Consider the following 19,803-nt stretch of genomic DNA (forward strand, 5'->3'; position numbering starts at 1 on the left):
TATTATACAAAACACATTAATAAATTTGACTTTAAAAGAAAAATGTTTATTAATTGATCAATAACGCCAAAGTCATGTTTAAAAGAAATATGAATTAAACCCGAGGAATCTACTTTGATGAATATACTTTTTTATAATTATTATATCATGATCGGAAGCAATGTAATCGAAATTACGAAATACGTTAATGGCATTCTATTAAAACATTTACAAGATCTATATGATACAATTTTAATTCTCAAAACATTATTGATATTATGATTATAATATAAAACTAACTTTTAAATTTAACCACATACTTCAGGTCATTATAATAATTTTATGAAAATAATATAACTTACAGTTTTATATAACATTTATCTTAAAAGTTAGGTAGTAGAACCCAAATTTGGACTGAATAAGTATCAAAATGATAGTTTAGCTAATTATCATTGAAAGTAAAATGATCATGACATATAATTATTTTTTCTTAATTCAATTTTATAGTATCATAAATCATGAAAATATATCAAAACAAGATCAATTTCAAATTCACTTCCATCCTCGCTAAGGCAATATAAAACATCAGTATCCCATAGAAATAGAAAAAAAATACTCTAAATAAGGTCTGATTACATATGATATATATTTTATTTTATACACATGCGTGTTTGGTGCAAGAATAATTCAGCTCTTAGACCTATTTTTTATTTTTTCACTTTAATGGGTCCCCCAATTTTGTCCAAGGACCAAATTCGCAAACATTACATTTATTTTTTATAGATTCTTTAACTTTCAAATCATCCAATACTTTATACAAACGATTCATCGAATCAAACGAATCGGTATTTTTTGGTCGATGGTCACTGTTTAAATTAGTTTCGATATAATTTCGTACTTGAGATTATTGTACCCATATATAATCATATATTATACGCACTACCATAATAATATTAATAATAATTATGACACTTTAACTTTTATTTTCAAACATCGTTTATCGCTATTGGTAATAACGTGTCTATTCTTAAACGATTATTAATTAACGATTAATAATATTATAGATGCTCAACTGCACTCACTCTCGTTGGCCGGCTGGTGCCGTGCTGGAAAATCTCATACACAATATTATCAACGTCATATAACATCGAACTAAATTAAAATATACATTTATCTACAGCAGTGGTTTACGTGCGGCGGCGATTGGCAAGACCTTGCGCGAACGCGGCGCGCGGCTTATTAACTATCTCCTTATAAGCTGTGTGGTCCGAGCACTTAAACCGTTAACATCGTACGGTATGTCTGCGCTCGTGTGTGTGTGTGTGTGTGTGTGTGTTGCTCCGTATGCTCATATTACGAAACTAGCTACCGGTGTTCCCCGTAGACCGCGACTGTCGACTGTCCAAAGGCGTCAGTATTATAGCACCCACACACGCATATATTGGAATTTTACTAGTCTGTACTACCTATGTGCAGACAGTGTACATTATATTACGAGTATATGAGTCTGCACACGCACGCGTGTATGATACGTTTCCTCCGGTCTCCTTACGTTCTAAATTCCCTAGTTATGCGCTATTGTTGCCAAGGTTCGGTGTGATTTAATGAAAAGTTGAAGGTCCCAGAGGTCAACCGGTTGTCAATGAATCATTTGTCGGACCACCAGTATACGAACAAACCAACGAACACACATACGCGCGCGCATTTTCTTCTCAAAGCACAACGGGTGCGTGGACTAAATGCACTTTATAACCAGGTCAACCACCACATATTATAACACTGCAACGACAACGACGACAAACAGTCGTTCGTATAGTAATATAATTGTCGCCATAGTTGGGATATCAGTTATGATATGCACATTATAATAATTGAGTTAAGGATCCATCTTATATTATACTATTTGTTAAGTTATAAACCTTAGATTTAATATTCTAGTTTTAATAGTTAAGAAACAACTAGTTCAAACTTTGAATGAGGCACATGCAAATTTTCAAAAAAATTATCCACTAAATAGTTAACAACTATTAAAAAGGTGCTTTTTATTTGAAACTCACTCCTTAAGTAGCATAAAAAATCTAGGAATTTGAAAGTATATTCTTTGAGTAGGTATATTTAAAAGTTTTAAAAACAAAATTTTAATGTATTCATTTTTAAAAAAAAATGGGGTTGAGCATACTTGGCGAATCACTCAGTATATGGCTTCTCGTAATCAATATACAGCACATATATTATCATATCATTTTTTCTGCGGTAATTAAGGCTTAACAATAATGAAATTTGAGTTTAACTTTGACCTCCTTGTGACTCTTCGATTACCTAAATCAACGTACAGTTGTTGTAGTATCCTCGCCGCATACATATAAATATTATTAATTCGCCGAGTAAACTGAACAGCAACTGATGTATAAATAATACATAATATCGAATATCGATCGATGGCGACACCGCTGACAATTCAAGAATACACTTCACAGTGTCTATACGCAGTGTACACGAACATCGCTCCGGGTGTAGTTAATATATTTTTGCAATACTCGTTTCTGACACTCGTAGTCTAGCCACAGTAACCGCGTTAATCGATCCAATTCGTTTTAAAATAAGGAGCTGCTGATATATTATATTAATAAGCTTATCCCAAAAATCGAACCACTTTTGGTAAACAAGAATGATATATTGCGTAACGTCAATTAATAAAAATGTATGGCGTTTCTATATACGAATGTACGTATTCATGTATAGGTAATATATTATCATAATACCTATCAACGCCGGCGCAATCGTTTCGTTTGGACTTAGCTAAAATATCGCTCGTGTGAATCACGGTCGATTGCGGGTCGCTACGATAATCACGATTTTCTGATCTCCTAAACGCCCGGACTTCAGAATATGCGCGAGGACGTGAATATCAATAGCAATAATAATATCATTATACTCACGAATGAATCATATTTATTATATTTTGAAAGGTTAAATACGACCCACGTGCACTATTATAAACACATTTTCGTCACATGTATCATATTATAATATTATTATCAACCAATATACGTGGGTTACCTATACGATATAATATTTTAAAAATACTCGGCGCCACGCCGTTATGTATTTAAAACGATTTGTAAACACGTTCCCATATTATAACATGCACATTTATCGAACAAAAACGATATTGATAATATGATTATGCATTATGCATAATATTATGATATTAATACTCGCTCACACACGTACGCAGAGTATAATATTATAAAATTGATCGGCGACGGAGAGTTGCACGTATATTATTGACGTTTGGGTGTTACCTTCCCCCCTCCCACCATGCGATATGAGCACGAGAAAAGCTTCGTCGGCAATAAATTATAACAATATTATACGGCTAACGGGCGTGCTGTATGTAATTATTATCAATAATAATATTATCATTATTGTTGTAGCACGGAGGATGACGGACTTGTGCAACGGACCCTTCGCCAAAGCGACGGTGATCGTGTATTATGGTACTACAATGGGAGCGCGCGAGTAAAACGCCGTCCGGCCGATGGACAGCAATAATAATAATAATAATAATCTCAGTGCGCTTTAGGAACGGATCATTAAGCCGAAACTGTCACAAGGTCGGACACTCCTACGCGGGAAAACGTATTTTGTTATTATTATTATTACCAACGTGTATTGTAAAATACGACTGTTGTGTACCGTCTCTAATTGAAACGTGCGTTTTCTCGTCCGGGTACCGCCTCCCACACCCGCCCCCTTTCAGTCGTCCGACTACGCGCCCGAATGTCCGTCCGTTCCGTTTCGTGTACCTTATGAATGCGTGGTGACGACAGCGGTGGCGGCCCGTCCTCGACGAGTTTACACTGGTCGTCTACGTATTATTTTCACAGGCCGCATATACGATGTTTATCTATTGTGAAAATGTTTTATAACTCGATAACGGTAATCTCCACAAAACGGAAAACAATAACAGTTCCGTATCGTCTAAATATCCGGTATATTTTAAGTCACCCTATTTGATGACAAAAAAATCAGTTGACCCACAGCTATGTCTACCCGCACCCAGTGCTTTGAAATAGAATACATCGGCATACAATCGAATGCGATTTCAAAATTTTTGGATTTTAAAGAGAGGCTCATGCGGGATTTAGTATTAGCTCATCAGAATAGTTGTTTGTATTTGTTTAAATTATTTTTGCATTGGTTATATTACTATTATAATATTTATAATAATATTAGTAGACAAATGGTATGGAAAAATATTCACAATAATTATTGCATTGAATAGTTTTATGATTTTCTTTCTTAATCCTAAACATGATATATTGCAGACGAATAGGTACCAATATTAACGATATTCAATTTAAGCTGGATTTTAAGCATTCATTGTATATACTCGTAATGTCTCTAGCCATTTTTTGATAACAAAAAAAAAATATGTTTGGAACACTATAAGAAGCGGAAAATCAAAGAATTATTCTATGTAGTATGTAACTATAGTGTTTTATATTTTAACTGAAATAAAACAGAAAACGATAGAAAAGTAGATTGATTTTAATCCAGGAAAAGTTGGACGTATATAACTATGATTAATAAACCATAAATAAACTACAATAATATTATAAAATCAAAATCAGCTAGTATTATATAATATCATAATAGCCGTACAAATATGGATTTAGAATTAGATTTAGTACTTGTATCGCGCACGTTATTGCACAGAGTTTATCGAATTAAAAAACGATTATTACTAGTTTTAGTACCACAGTATTTTTATATATATTATATTATTATTATTATTACTGTTATTATTATATGCTCGTTCACACGAGTTGAGCAACTCGTCGTATAATATTATGATATGCGTACGGCATTAAAGTCGTTGAGACATCGAGTGTGTGCGTGTCCAGACCACGCGGCTCACCGCCGCATCTCGTATTATCTGGGTCAGACCAGGGGCCGCAGTTTCGATTTCGATAAACGAGATTTGACAAAATATGACATATTTAGCCTACGGTCAACGAGAGATGACGATGACCATTGCAGTTTGAGGGCCGCAGCCTACAAACCCTTTTTTTATTCAATATGTTTTGTAACACCTTGTATTCTTGTATAATAGGTAAGTACTTGAGTAAAAGTATTTAAAGTATTTGAATACTTTTTAAAAAGTACTTTAACAAAGTATTCTGAATACTATCTCAAAGTTTGTGTATTTAAAATTAAATACTAATTTTCAAATAATTATTCTTTTATGTTTGTATATTTTCTATTTTAGTAATAATTTTAATTTAAATCGCATAAAAAATACAATTTATAATTTATATGGTTTTTATTTTTTTACTATGAATTATACTCAACTGAAAATTCTAATACTTTGGCAATAAAATACATATGTCTATGTATAATCTTGATAGCACACCAAATGATAAATGGTGTACAATTCTCACTGTCCTTGAATACTTTTAAAAGTATCTTTTACAAGACTCCGTAAAATATAACAACCAGCTCACGCCATAAGTAATAGATTGACGTGATGCATCTTCAACACTTGTCAAGTTTTTGTACTTGCACATTAACACTTTACGAGAGTAATATAATGTACAGTGGTTGCCTTTGAGAGCCCGTCTAGAATATTTTGAATTATAATTACTAAGATTTTGGAGTTAAAAACGTAGGTGGCTTATACAAGTTATTATGATACTATATTATATTCTTATTTTGATCAACCATGTCTGTATAAATATTAAATAATAATATGTTTTGAAACTTAATTTGATATCCTATAATCGAGAGTGACATTCATAGTTTTAATGAGATAGTTTAAAACTTAGATCGATATCACGCCTACAAAAATTATTAATTTATCTAATATAATATATATACGGCGCTGTGCATCATTTAGGTACGTGCCCATCGTCATGACATACAGACAACGTGACTTTGTTTAGTTCGTGCGTTAAAATCTCTGTGTTTCGTCGGTATTTCTCGCATTATAGCCGATAAGTAATATATAAGCCTATAGCCATTATATATAAGTGTATATGTTATACTTTAAGTATCTACCTACCTGTACTTGTCGGTAATAATCATAATTCAATTTGCACCGGATCACAGCGTTAATTTCAAACGCCCGGGGTCCCCAAATCCAATAAAGCACAAGAATTTCTTGGTGTGACCGCCGATATAATAATATAACAACTAGGACGGATTAATTGTCGTGAAACAATAATCTAAAATTATGTTTCACTAAGCGCTGACCTCAAAGTTCGAGGCTGTCCGCTTCTCCGGCGGAGGTCTCTATTGTCATAATAATGTTTCTGAGACCGTCGTACTGTTTACATATTATATATTGGCATCTATCACCACAGAGAATTATTACGATACACGACGTTAATTTTTCATCTCGATCTTATAGAGACAAAAATGTTATCGTTAAAATGCAAATCAATTTAATGGGTCACACAAATTGTTAGTTGTTTTTCGTTTGGCTGCCAGTCACGAATTTGTCTCGGTGTAAGTATGCCTAGGTGCCTATACTAATAATAATCACGGACGCCGTCGATCATGTAGCGGCTAATGATTTCATTACACATAAACGCACACACAGGCATAATAATAATATATGCGTCGCCCGACTAATGGAGTCTTCATAATCGAAAATACTATTTGTAACATCGTATAACAATTTATGAGGCATATGCGCATATGGGCGGGAGCCGCTCTGACGTGTATTTATTATAATAATAATGTTATACGAATATCCGCAAACCACTCGAAAAACGCGTATATTTACTACAATAATATATTTTTACACATCACCGTGTTAATATACTACACATCGATAGGATACCGATGAGTATGTTTATACGCGTCCCACGCACACTGCTTACATGCACGACTTGCTGTGAATATGAATAATAACGTCCCTCGATCCGTACGTCCTGTAATAATTATCAAATTAGCAATCCTTGTTAGTCCTGAATAAATAACCGACGAGCAGTTGACAAACGGGTGCACAAATATTTAAATTTCACACGACAATTATTATATATATATATGTACTGACGCATAGATGCATCCACCGCATGACATACCTTTACAATATTGGCTCTTTTAATATACAATGTATTTTTATGATTACGACATGAAAATATCTAGGCAATGAATCGTTTATAATGCTGATAGATATTCATCAATATTAATATATTATATAATATAATATTTCACACGTCTAATATAGTTGTACACGAATACTGTGTAGAATAAATACAAATATAAGTGATAATTCACTCATTTTTTTTTTTAATAATGAATTTGTTCAAATTATGATGGTTGACATTTTTAAATGCACTTAATACCATGTTTTTAAATCCTTGATATTTTTTAGTGCAATTCCTGATGATTTAGACTTCTGTTTTAAAAATGACGATCCCTACCTTAATTGTGAATTATTTAGAAGATAATATTTTTTTGAAAGTATTAAGGTAACTAATACAAATTTTAAACGATTAGAGTTTCTCAAATTATTAAAATATTAATATCAATAAATAAAGTCCTAAAAAATGGGTTTAAAAAAATATAAAATATGGTATCAACCATATATTGTACTACTTAATATAAAATCTATAATTTATTATAATATGTTTGCGTCATTCTTAGAAATCATAAATGTTGATAGATTTGACTAATTAATACAATTTTCAAATCATCATATATTCATCAAGCCCATATCTTTTTTAGTACACAAAATAACTCAAAACTACTCGCTTGAATTTTTATTTTTATAGGACAAATTTTTCAGTAAAATTATATGGTTAACTGTTTACAGTAAAAAAGAGGGGAGGGGGTGCTCATACGAAAATCAAAAGCTTATATCTCCACAGTATACTAAGGAGTCTTTAAGCAGTACAAAAATATTAGGAATTTTAAAATATTGTCTTTAATAGTATATTTTATAATTTCAAGTTATTCAAAATTACAAATGAAAACATTATTGAAAAAAAAAGCATACTTATTGAATCACACTGTATAATGTGAATTAAACACGTTGCGTAATTTTTATAAATAGGATACATATAACTAGCGCAAATTCATTTAAGTACGCGTGTATGTCAAAGTATCGTGGGTATACGAGATTGAATAATAACAATAGTAATCTCCATTGCACTTTCCGAAACGATTTTAAAAATAAACAAATTAAAAAACCTTTTTATTGCTGGACACGCCGAATGACCATTGTAGCACAACAATATTACTGTCGTATTTGGGTCATCACATTTATAAAAATATTATATACACAATATATCCTCATCTAAAGGGTCTTTTATTGCCACCAGTTGAATGCTACACTAAAAATAAAATAAAAAATGTAAACGTAAATAATGTGATTTACTATTTTCACTATATTCACAATAATAATATTTCTGACATTCTCATTCTTCGCATAGTTGCATGTCATTTACCACTCGCGTCCTTGTGAATATAAGAATATAACTCGAACGATAGAAATACAATCCAGTACCTACTGAAATTATGTTATCAATTATCATTGTGAAGTGCGACAATGACGACATCGTTTTTGTTAAGGCATGTCATGTAAATATTATAAGTCTATAAAGATATATTGAACATTATGAAAAAAATTGGATTTTTTGTACGTAAAAACAGCATTCAATAGTAGTTATTGTGATTTACGATTCAATAATAATAATTTGTTTGAATCGACATAATATATGTAGTATAGGTACCTACCTAGTATTGTATTATGTTCATATTGAATATTAATTGTAGTATTTAAAAGTATGCAATCGTTTAAAATATTACAAAAATATGATTATTTTCATTTTTAATTGTTTAATTTAACTTTACATCATATTAAATTAATTAATTAATGATCGATTGGTCTTTAAACAAAGAGATGTCTGTCATTCATTATTGGTACAACGAACACCTACGGTTATATTTTAAATCTGTGAATTCGATTTCAGTCATCGGAAAACAACACTAAACGGTTTGTGTAGTCACTTCAAACCATTGAAGATATTTAATTTTTACTATATCTCCTTGACGGAACTATATATAGACAATTTGCTAAACTTTTACAAATGGTAATGACAATAAAACAAAAAAAAAATTTAAGGAGGTTGTTGACCAGTATTTTGATTTCAGTTGAAACTTGAAGTTAAATAAAATAACCAATTACAATAGTATGTTTAAATACTCAATCTTTTTGCAAAATATTGTAATATAGCTTATTATTTCTAATAAGTGTAAATAAATAAATATGTATTTTTCAATAGTTGAATAATTAATACAACAGCCTAATCATATAGTAACGTGATTGAATTATTTCATTAAATAATTATTCTTATTTAATCATTGTCTTAATTATTTCCATAATGATTTTTCTGCATACGGAACCGAATATCATAACTTAGTTTTCTGTAGGATTCCGAGCAAGTAATAATTTAGGACATGATATAAATAAAATGGTAACATGTTTCACAAGTGTTTTGCAATAGTGTAATCTATAGGCCTCGATATATTCTATAGATTTACAATAATAGTGATAAAATTTATACCATATTGTTATGGAAAAATGTATCAAAATAATAAATAATATTTCATTATATAATCAATTTTACAAAAAATAAGTTAGTCTATAACCGTATAATATTGAACGTAGCAAGATTTTTTTAAATTTTGTTGATGGAATAATGCACTGGGATACCTTTATCTATAATAATATATTTATATATGCATGTATATAAATGTATCGTGTTAGGTCATGGCACATTTTCAGTAATAAACTCAGTAATAATACGGACACTGCAGTGATGATAAAATATTAAAAATAAGACGTGCTACACACAAACAGAGTTATACAACGATGTTAGATCGTAAGATAAGCCTCAATATTGTCCATAGATTTAAAATTGTAATACAAAAAAAAAAAAAATCATATGCAATGTCTATTAAAATTCTTAAATATAAATTATAATATTTTGTAATCAATTTTATAGATGAAAAAGTCAACATATGTAAAGCTGTGTGTTTTTTATGAAATCAAGTGCGCGGATACGTCTATAATAATATTATATAATGTACCATACTACAGCGGTAACTGCAATTGCGTGCGTAGATCATGGTACAAATTTTTTTGTACATAATATCAATAACGCAGACACAGTGCAGATGATAAAATATTTAAAAAAAGACGGTACAACGGTGTTATACAACAATGTTAGATCTTTAAGATGAGACTTGATATTTTCAATGGATGTACAATAACAGCAAAAAAAAAAAAAAAATTATTTCTAAATTCTAATTACTCGTAAAAATCTCAAATAATATAATATATTTAATCCGCTGCAGAAATTTAAGTCTGTGACGCGTGTATAAACGTCTTTAACGTTCTTTGTGGAATAAAGCACGTGAAAACTTTCATATAATACCGGTAATACTTAAATATACCGCGGTACCAATTGAATGTCGCGTAGGTCTCCGATTATAAAACGGTCGGAATGTTAGATCACAACAAAACTTCAGAACCAGTTCACTGGGCGTCATGCGTTAAAGCACAAAAAAATAAAATATTTATGCATAATAACATACGCCACGTTCGTATATGTATACGTTGCGCGCTGTACAATTAAAACCGTTTTCCTACGTGCACCTGCCATAACTATACCGACAATAACAATATTTTAATAATGCGGCGCTCGTGATTGGGTGAACTTGTTTGGCCGTTATTCAACTTAATTACACAATGTTTTTTTTTTCCCATTTCTTTTCGGAATATCACGAGCATATTATTTATTATGATCTAAACGAGTCGTACGCGCCAATTGGATGTGGCGAAAATTCTCCGTCGAGTCCGCAACGATTTTAATCTGCCCATAAGTCCGTTTCGTAACAGCGGACCGCTACGACGACGACGGCGACGACTGTAGTATAGGTAATAGCGTCCCGGGGATGATAAGTGTGGGCGTGTGCGGGTTTCGGCGGTATTTACTAGCACACGCGTTCCCTCCAGAGCGATAAATAATATTGGCGTGTGCGGTGGACATGCTGACGGACCGATGATGGTGAGGGGTGTGGGGTCCAACGCACCGGGGGGTGACACGATGCAGCCGCAGCTGCTCGCCCGTCTGATGGCACGCGAAAAAAATTATTAATATTATTGTGTTGTTGTTGTTGTTGTTGTTGTTATTATTATTATTATTATGTATTATCTCGATGACAGTTTGGGTTATCTGCCATCTCGTCGTATATTTCTCTAAGAGCGCACGCGCGTTCCGATTTTATCTCGATGGCGGCGGCTGAGGCGCGTCGTGTGACGCGTGTACCAAATAATTCTACGCCACTGAATAATAATGTAATAAAATTTATAATATTATGATAATAACAATAATAATAATAATAATAATAACGATGATAAATATTATGGACAGTGCGCCTTCGGACATGCGAACGTGAATTCCGTACCGAATCTTTTCTGCGGCTGTATATTAATAAAACAGTCGTGTGTGTGTGTGTGTTTCTCTCTCACTCTCTCTCTCTTTTTCGAAGAGATTGTGCAATGTTTTAATATTATGTTATCTCATAATAAAAGAGTTTTTATTTTGCTTCTAACGAGCGGGGTTTAGTGATTAATGTTTTTTTTTTTTTTGCGCGCAGCAGATCCGTGATCCTTCCCACTCGTGTCCGCAACCGCCGCGAGACGAATACAGACAGACTATATCTCCACGAATTAATCCCTGCGCATAATACGTATAAACAAAACTTTAAAAATTATGGTTAAAGAAGCGAAAATAACAAAGTCCTCGTAAACATATAGGGCTGTCAGACATCATTGTTTAACCCTGCAGAAAAAAAACACGTTTGTTAGTCAAATGAATAACGCAATTATTGAATATTTAATTTTAATTTTAATCCAAATTAATATCCACTCAATTTTCCACTAATTGTAAATTTTTCAAAAGCAATCGTGTGTTTGATTTAATTTTTTTAATTTATTTTAAAATACATTTTAACAACTTTAAATATCAATCGTTTAACCATCGTTAAACTCTTTTTCTGCAGAAAACTCTCATCTTATATCTTATAGAATAATGATTAACTTATTTTACCAAAAAAAAATTTTCAATATGCAAACCGTACTTCTATGTATAAAATGTGTATATTATTATTCTAATTGTCATTTATAGCGTAAACATGCTTAGCCTAGTTTTGTATTTCATATTATTATAAGTACCTAACTAATTTAATGTATACATAACGTATCAAATGCTTAACATAAAAAATATTGATTAATAATGTACCAATTACTATTTTCATGGATTTTAAGTTTAGAACTGAACTAAGACGTTGGTCTGCTGACTTTCAGAGTAATCATATTATTATTAATGTTTGAATGCGTATTCTATATCCTCATTAAAATGCATACATGCGAATAGGGTTCAAAAATATTGGGCTCGATAATAAAAATAATAAAAAATGCTATTTTACAAAATATGTAAGTTTTTAATTATTTATTTTATCCATTATCTGGATAAAAATGTGAGTGATATATCGTTTGTATTATATTATTTAGATTTAGATTTTAATAATTATCTGTTATCTTATTCAGATAATTTTTGGGTGATCTCAGATACTGTGAGTCAAAATATCATACTGAATAAAAATAAACTAAATTGTGTTCTCCATACAATTAAAGTTAAAAAATAAAATAATTACAACCTGTAAATATGAAATTCTTAATTGAACAAAATTACCATCATAGCATGAAATCGTTAATCCATTCTAAGCCCACCCCATTCCTTATTTACGAATAATTAAGTGAAAAATGTTTGCAAATTTTCCCTTGATTTTTGTCAACGATGACTATATAGACCACCAATAAATACTTCATCAGACTACACCAATATACAACAAAATCTGCAATACAAGCGCTTAATAAATCGCGAAAATCATCGTACCTGCCGTCACTGGTCGTAATTTTATTAAACTCAAAGCCCACAGTCACGGTTTTATATTATTATGATAATAGTATAGTATAATATCGCTAGTTAAATGTTTTTTAAATAGTTAATTCTGTACACAATTACTATTCTATTTTTATATTTTTTATTATTGTATTGTCCGACATAGTTTGTTCATACCCACACGCATTGAACAAATGTTCACTGTCAAATACTAGTGTTTCGTTTAATAGTAACAGGTAAAAAAAACCGGTATCATGTCAGCGTTGACTGAATTGTTAATGATTTTTGTTCATTACATCGTATAATGGGCTTGTAATTAAGTACCCCGAGGTATAATTTTATGTATCACTAATGAACATGAAAACCGAAGGCGTTACTTAATAAATTAATCGACGTATTAGCATCGCATAAAAATTAATGCACTCAAAAATAAATCCCAATTAAACGAGATTTGATTTAAATTCAAAGTGGGCGCTAAATATTTTGAACGGTCAAACGTCACATCAATGTATAACAATGTGCACATTTTCGATTGATATTCCCCAAAAGAAAATGAAATCTCGTTTTAAACGTTCTGAACGTATTGTACGGTCAGCGCGTTATCTAATACATTTCAAGGCCGTTCGTAACAACCATAATATTTCATCAGGTCGCACTAGGTATAACAGCTATAATATCTCAGCTGTAAATTGATATTTTGTTTTGCGGTTATGTGGACTGCTTCAAAATATATACCGTGGCCGTTATAATTATTGACGATAAAAACGATGGCTATAATATTAAATAACCATACACAACATCGATATTGACCAGGGGGCAACGTTGTTGCATATTATAGCCACACCAGCGCAACCGGCCCCCTTAGTAACCACACCCAAACGTTTGGACCAAAAAACCGCCTCGGGGGCTCTAACTGGTGACAAGGTGATAGTAATCTGCAACGAGTAGGGGATAACCGTACGTTGTTATGTTTTTTTAGCCTCCTGACAGAAGTGGGATGTATTATGTATAAAATCTTAAGCGCGGGCTTGCACCTAGTGATTGGTGTCCGTCTAACGAACCGCATCGAATCGTGCGCAGTGTGTTGGTTTTCGTGTTAGTTTAAATTCGATTTACTCGCGGGTTTAAGTGATTTTTTTTCCCGAGCATCCAGAGAACCACCGCTATGGAATTAAAGGTATGTAAAAACATTTTTTTTCCGTGTTCGCTGTCTTAAATAACTTTTAAATAAAATATGTATAAAACCAGAGAATACGAAATAGTATAATGTAAATCAATCCAAATATTATTAGTACGTCCATGTTCTATAATATTATACATATTCGTAACATATGTAATATTAAATAGTTCAATTGGTTAATTAATAATTTTATAATTTTATAAATGTGTAAAATGTATTAAATACATAATATTATGTATATATTATTGTCTCTCAGTTTTAAATTTTTTTAAATCATTTTCTTTATAATTAAAAGGTATTAGCGGTTACGCTGTTGTTGGCCGTAAGCTGCAGCTGCCAATACGAGGCAGAAAGTCATCAACACGATGATGGGTGCTCTCATCCACCAAAATATGGACCTAGCAAATCTGATTACACCCAAAGTTTAGTATCTTACGCTCCTGCAGCACCCAAGCCAGCTTACTTCAAGCCCAGCTATGAAGCTACCAAATATTCAGCACCGAGTTACTCGGCACCAAGCTATTCAGCTCCTAGCTACTCGGCTGCCAGCTACTCGTCTGCCAGCTACTCGGCTCCCAGCTACTCGGCTCCCAGCTACTCGGCTCCCAGCTACTCGGCTCCGAGCTACTCAGCTCCGAGTTATGCAGTACCTGATCCGAGCTACGCGTCACCAAGCACTCCTAAATACTCTTCACCGAGCTACACCAACAATTACAAACCAGCAAAGGCTGTGTACTCTGCACCAGCGTACAAACCAGCTGTTTACTCCACACCCAAATACGAAGCACCAAAATACGTGTCAAGTACCACCGAATACACGCCCCATGAATACAAAGGTGATTACAAACCAGCTGCACCATACTCAGTAACCACCCCGAAATGCGAAGACGCTGCTCAACATGAATACACTACCGCCGCACCATCTTACTCATACTCCTCAGCACCACAGTTATACGTAAGCAAACCTGCCTACTCTCCAGCACCAGCTGCATACTCTGCGTCCAGCTACTCGACTCCAGCTCCCAGCTACGCTGTACCCAACCCATCTTACTCCTCAGCATCTTCCAGCTACTCCCAACCTAAATACTCGCCGTCCAGCTACTCTTCATCCAGCTACTCATCGTCCAGCTACTCTACCGCCGCTCCCAGCTACGCTGTACCAAACCCATCTTACTCCTCAGCATCTTCCAGCTACTCTCAACCAAAATACTCGGCACCAAGCTACTCTTCATCCAGCTACTCATCATCCAGCTACTCCGCACCGGCTGTCAGCTACGCCGTACCAGAACCAAACTATGCTTCACCATCCGTACCAAAATACTCTTCATCCAGCTACTCTACACCAGCCCCTAGCTACGCCGTCCCAGAACCAGTGTATGCCTTCCCAGCTGCACCAAAATACTCCCCAGTCAGCTACTCCACACCAGCCCCGAGCTACGCCGTCCCCGAACCAGTATACGCCTCCCCAGCTGCACCAAAATACTCCCCAGTCAGCTACTCTACACCAGCCCCGAGCTACGCCGCCCCTGAACCAGTGTACGCTTCTCCACCAAAATACTCTGCTCCCGCACCCAAATACCAATCATCGAGCTACAACTCGTACTCGAGCAGCAGCTACAAGGCCGCCAAGCCCGAATACTCTGCACCAGCACAGAAATCCATAGCGTACTCTACTCCGTCGTCGTACGTCGCAGTGGCACCACCAAAATGTGATGAGCACGAACAGGAATACGTCACCAAAGCTCCGTCTTACGAGTCCAAACAATCGTACGCTCCAGCTCCAGCATACTCGCCAGCCGCGTATACGTCATCGAAACAATCTTACTCGTCCGCTCCGATCGCCGTGTACTCTCCAGCCGCTTCTTATGGCTCAGCCCCTGAATACTCTGCCGCTCCCAGTTATTCAGCCCCTTCGTACTCTGCTTCCCAGAGCTACCAATCTGCATCGTACTCTTCTGCCGCTCCAAGCTACCCGTCGCCGTCGTACGCCGCTGCCCCTGCCCCGGAATATGCCCCGGCAGCTCAGTCATACGCACCAGCAGCCCCGTCGTACGCACCAGCGGCCTCGTCGTACGCACCAACGGCCCCGTCGTACGCACCAGCGGCCCCGTCATACGCACCAGCAGCCCAGTCATACGCACCAGCGGCCCCAGCATACGGATCAGCAGCACAGTCATACGCACCAGCTAAGACTTACGCGAGCTACGTCACACCACCAAAAACTGGACCGACCAAGAACGTCGTAAACACTCACTTGGAAAATTACGTAAGCATAATAAAATAATAATAATAGTAATATTCTAACAATAGCTAAATAGTTAATAAAATAATATGAGGGCATATATCATACTATACATAATATTTAAATATTTAAATCGATTAATGTTCGTTTCGAAATGTGTATATTTTTTATTTACTTACGTTTTAAAATCGACGGGAAACGTAATAAATTGTTACTCAACAAGAAGTCAGATTTCAAAAATCTAAATTGTATTGTAATATTACGTGGAAACAAATATAAATTGGCGTAGGACAATATTATTATTTATTTTTGCAACGACCGACTCTCGTATGTTAAAAATATGCCATTATGTAATAATCTTACTATTGCAATGATACAAAGACTACGAGTATATATATTATATATATATGTATCGTTAACTAAATACGAATCCCATGACCCAGCGATTTATTATGTTTTGTATACATATTTCAGGATGAGAACCCAAGATACGCCTACGAGTACAGCGTAGACGATTCTTACACAGGTGACAAGAAGAGCCAAAAAGAAGAACGTGATGGGGAAGTTGTGAAAGGAGAATACAGCCTTGTCGAGCCTGACGGTTCCATAAGGACAGTAACCTACTACGCCGATTGGGACAACGGATTTTTCGCTAATGTCTCTAAGACACCAGCAGCAGGAGCTAAATACTAATTTCCAAATAAATATATAAACTTAATGTATTTTTAACTCTTTTTTTCTATACGCCAGATGTTAAAGAAATTTATGCAAAATACGTAAGTCCCATCATATAGCAAAAACGATGCAACTCATCAACACCATATTCATATCAATTATATTACCCGTTTTTTGCGGATATATTTTTAGACCATGAAATACAAATTTTTATATAGATTGAGATCAGTAAAGTTATCTTTCGTTCGAATCGAAATAAAAAGAAACGATCTCACAACATCGAAAAACGTATCAAAATTAAATCCACTTCTACTTGTAACTTAACATTATTATAAACAATCGTATTATTTTTATTATTTTATTAACATTTCAATAGTTTAAAATTTAACTAAAAAATCGAATAAAAACAAATGCTCAAGAATGAAATACAATAAATCAGCGAGATAATAATATTAATCAGTGTAGATTGACTGCCGTCAACAACGGTTTTGTCACTTATTATTATTATTATTATTGAAAGCCAACAACATTTAAATACGTTAATAATAATAAATTGTCTCATTTTATAATAAAATTACGTTCTTCCTAGTTCTGTACCTTATGCAATTGTATATATTTATACTTTTCGATGTAAAATTTTTATTATTATTTTATTATGTTTTGTATTATTATTATTATTATCATTAGTATTAGTATTATTAATCTTCGTGTATAATCTTCATATGATTTTTATATTATTATATTTTATTATGTATCATGACGATAGATCGATAATAATTTTTGACTTATATACATTATTATAAATGAAAACTTCGTAGTTACCAACACAATATCGTGTTTTTTTTTTGGCAGTATCAACGGGAAGAGAAGGGAAGGGAAGAATAGCCTTCAGGGATTTTATCCGCGAGATTTAGGTTACCCGAACGCGTCGTCGTGAGGCGTCCGTGGCGGCGGCAGTGCGGTGGCGTAGTTGGTCTTCGAAAAACCGGTCCGGGGCGCCCCCGGGGCTGATATATATATTTCGTTATTTATGTTAATCTCTCCGATGTGGGAGCGAGCTATATATTATTATGTATAGTACATAATACCTGTGCAGTGCGGCGTGTGAGTGTGTGTGCGCAAACAACCGCCGCCGCATGTATTTTCATGTGCGTTATTTTCTATTCCGACGAGAATGTTGCGGCGGCGTAGGTACACAGCTGCTATATAATATAACCAAGACGAGTGTGTCCAAATCGAGAAGTAACGTATAATATAGTTATGCAACATAATGAGATCGACCTGGAACTGTCACACACACACACACACACACAAATGTGCACTTATTTGCGGCGAATTACGCACGCGTACCAGTTTATAGTAAAATTTAATATAAATTGTTCGTTTTAAACTGACCGAACCAGCTCATCCAGTAGTTGTAGGCAGTAGCTGGTAGTACGAACTGCAAATGACGTAGAGGAGATATCAGATATGGTTCCGACTGAAAACGACGAGGAAATCGGACGACTCAGGGTTGTAGTCGTCACACTTGTTCTGGTACGAGGTCTCTACGATTGAAGATCGTTTTTTCCCCCTCAATCATTAGCACACTTATATATTTTATGACTAAAAACCCAGGTACCCTTCGCGTAAATACTATATTGGTATTATGTTAACCCGTGACCACGGTAACGTGAAAAAGCGCGTTATCGACGGACAGTGGTTGGCCGACAAGCGCGGATACGTAGTCGCGTTATATTTATCGTCCTTGAGCTGTCGGCGAGAGGCCACGAGATTAAAAAAAAAAATGAAACGTTACCCACACGCGAGTTTGAGACGGCTCGGGTGTAATATATATATATTTATTATATATTATTTTAATTCGAGCACTCAAGGTTCGAAAACGTTAATTAAGTCAAATTGAACGACGTGCAGGTTGAATAACGTTTTCATAATCTTAGAAATTATAATTACAGCTGAGGTGAAAGCGTCGACAAAGCTCGCGGATAATACTCGTATAATATCCGCGCGCTGATACGCTGTACCGCTTAGATTTTTCCTTAAATATTAAATACGAAACTAGGTACATACAAATATTATGTTTTACCATTTTTCATGTTTTATTTTCTTCTGAACGTATAATACGTCTTATTATAAGCGCAGATATGTAGTAGGTATAAAATAATATATTTGATTATTATTATTATTTATTATTAACAATTTTTCTGACTTATATCACAATTAAACTTATGCATTACAATTGGAAATTTGTATAGCGTTTGTTCATCAGATATAGCATAGCGTATGACTGTCTACGCACACTGAATGCAAACACTTTGTAATGTTTTTGCGACATGTTAAGCAACATATTTTGTTTTTGATCCAAATCGTTGTGTTCTCGATTAATGCCAGAAATAATTATGAGTACATACCACTTAGTTAAATAAAATTTATTTTATATTTTATGATAGGTGCCTAGTATTATATTATTAAGTTATGTGTGCAACGAAAACGTCTGTTATGGTGATCTCTATATAACCCATAGGCAGGTACGTAACGGATATTGTTGTTTATGAAATAAATAAATAATACCTATACAACTTCACTGGACATCATGTACCTATGTAAGTACCACATCAGCTAATAAATAATTACATCAGTAATGAAAAGAATAGCACACATAAAATAAGACGTTAATAATATGGTATTTAATAACAAGTTCAAAATAGTTATATATATACACGCAAGTACGAATAACCAGT

The 19,803-nt window shown here is 34.0% G+C and overlaps 1 protein-coding gene across 1 annotated transcript; it reads left to right on the forward strand.

Moving 5' to 3' along the window:
* The first annotated feature begins 13,985 nt into the window (after positions 1–13,985).
* LOC107164821 (uncharacterized) lies at positions 13,986–17,892 on the forward strand. The gene is made up of 3 exons (XM_015512780.2): positions 13,986–14,142; positions 14,441–16,411; positions 16,862–17,892. Exons 1-3 carry the CDS (start codon positions 14,131–14,133, stop codon positions 17,078–17,080), a joined length of 2,202 nt encoding a protein of 733 aa, XP_015368266.2. The 5' UTR covers positions 13,986–14,130; the 3' UTR covers positions 17,081–17,892.
* The last annotated feature ends 1,911 nt before the right edge of the window (positions 17,893–19,803 follow it).

This window comes from Diuraphis noxia, unplaced genomic scaffold (genome assembly GCF_037042655.1).
Source record: "Diuraphis noxia isolate RWA-SAM2 unplaced genomic scaffold, SU_Dnox_SAM2 contig0002, whole genome shotgun sequence".
NCBI lineage: Eukaryota > Metazoa > Arthropoda > Insecta > Hemiptera > Aphididae > Diuraphis > Diuraphis noxia.

Bases quoted from the DNA above. Each gene is read 5' to 3' on its own strand.
- LOC107164821 (XM_015512780.2), top strand. The intron at 16,412-16,861 runs GTAAGCATAATA...TACATATTTCAG, and splicing joins ACACTCACTTGGAAAATTAC to GATGAGAACCCAAGATACGC.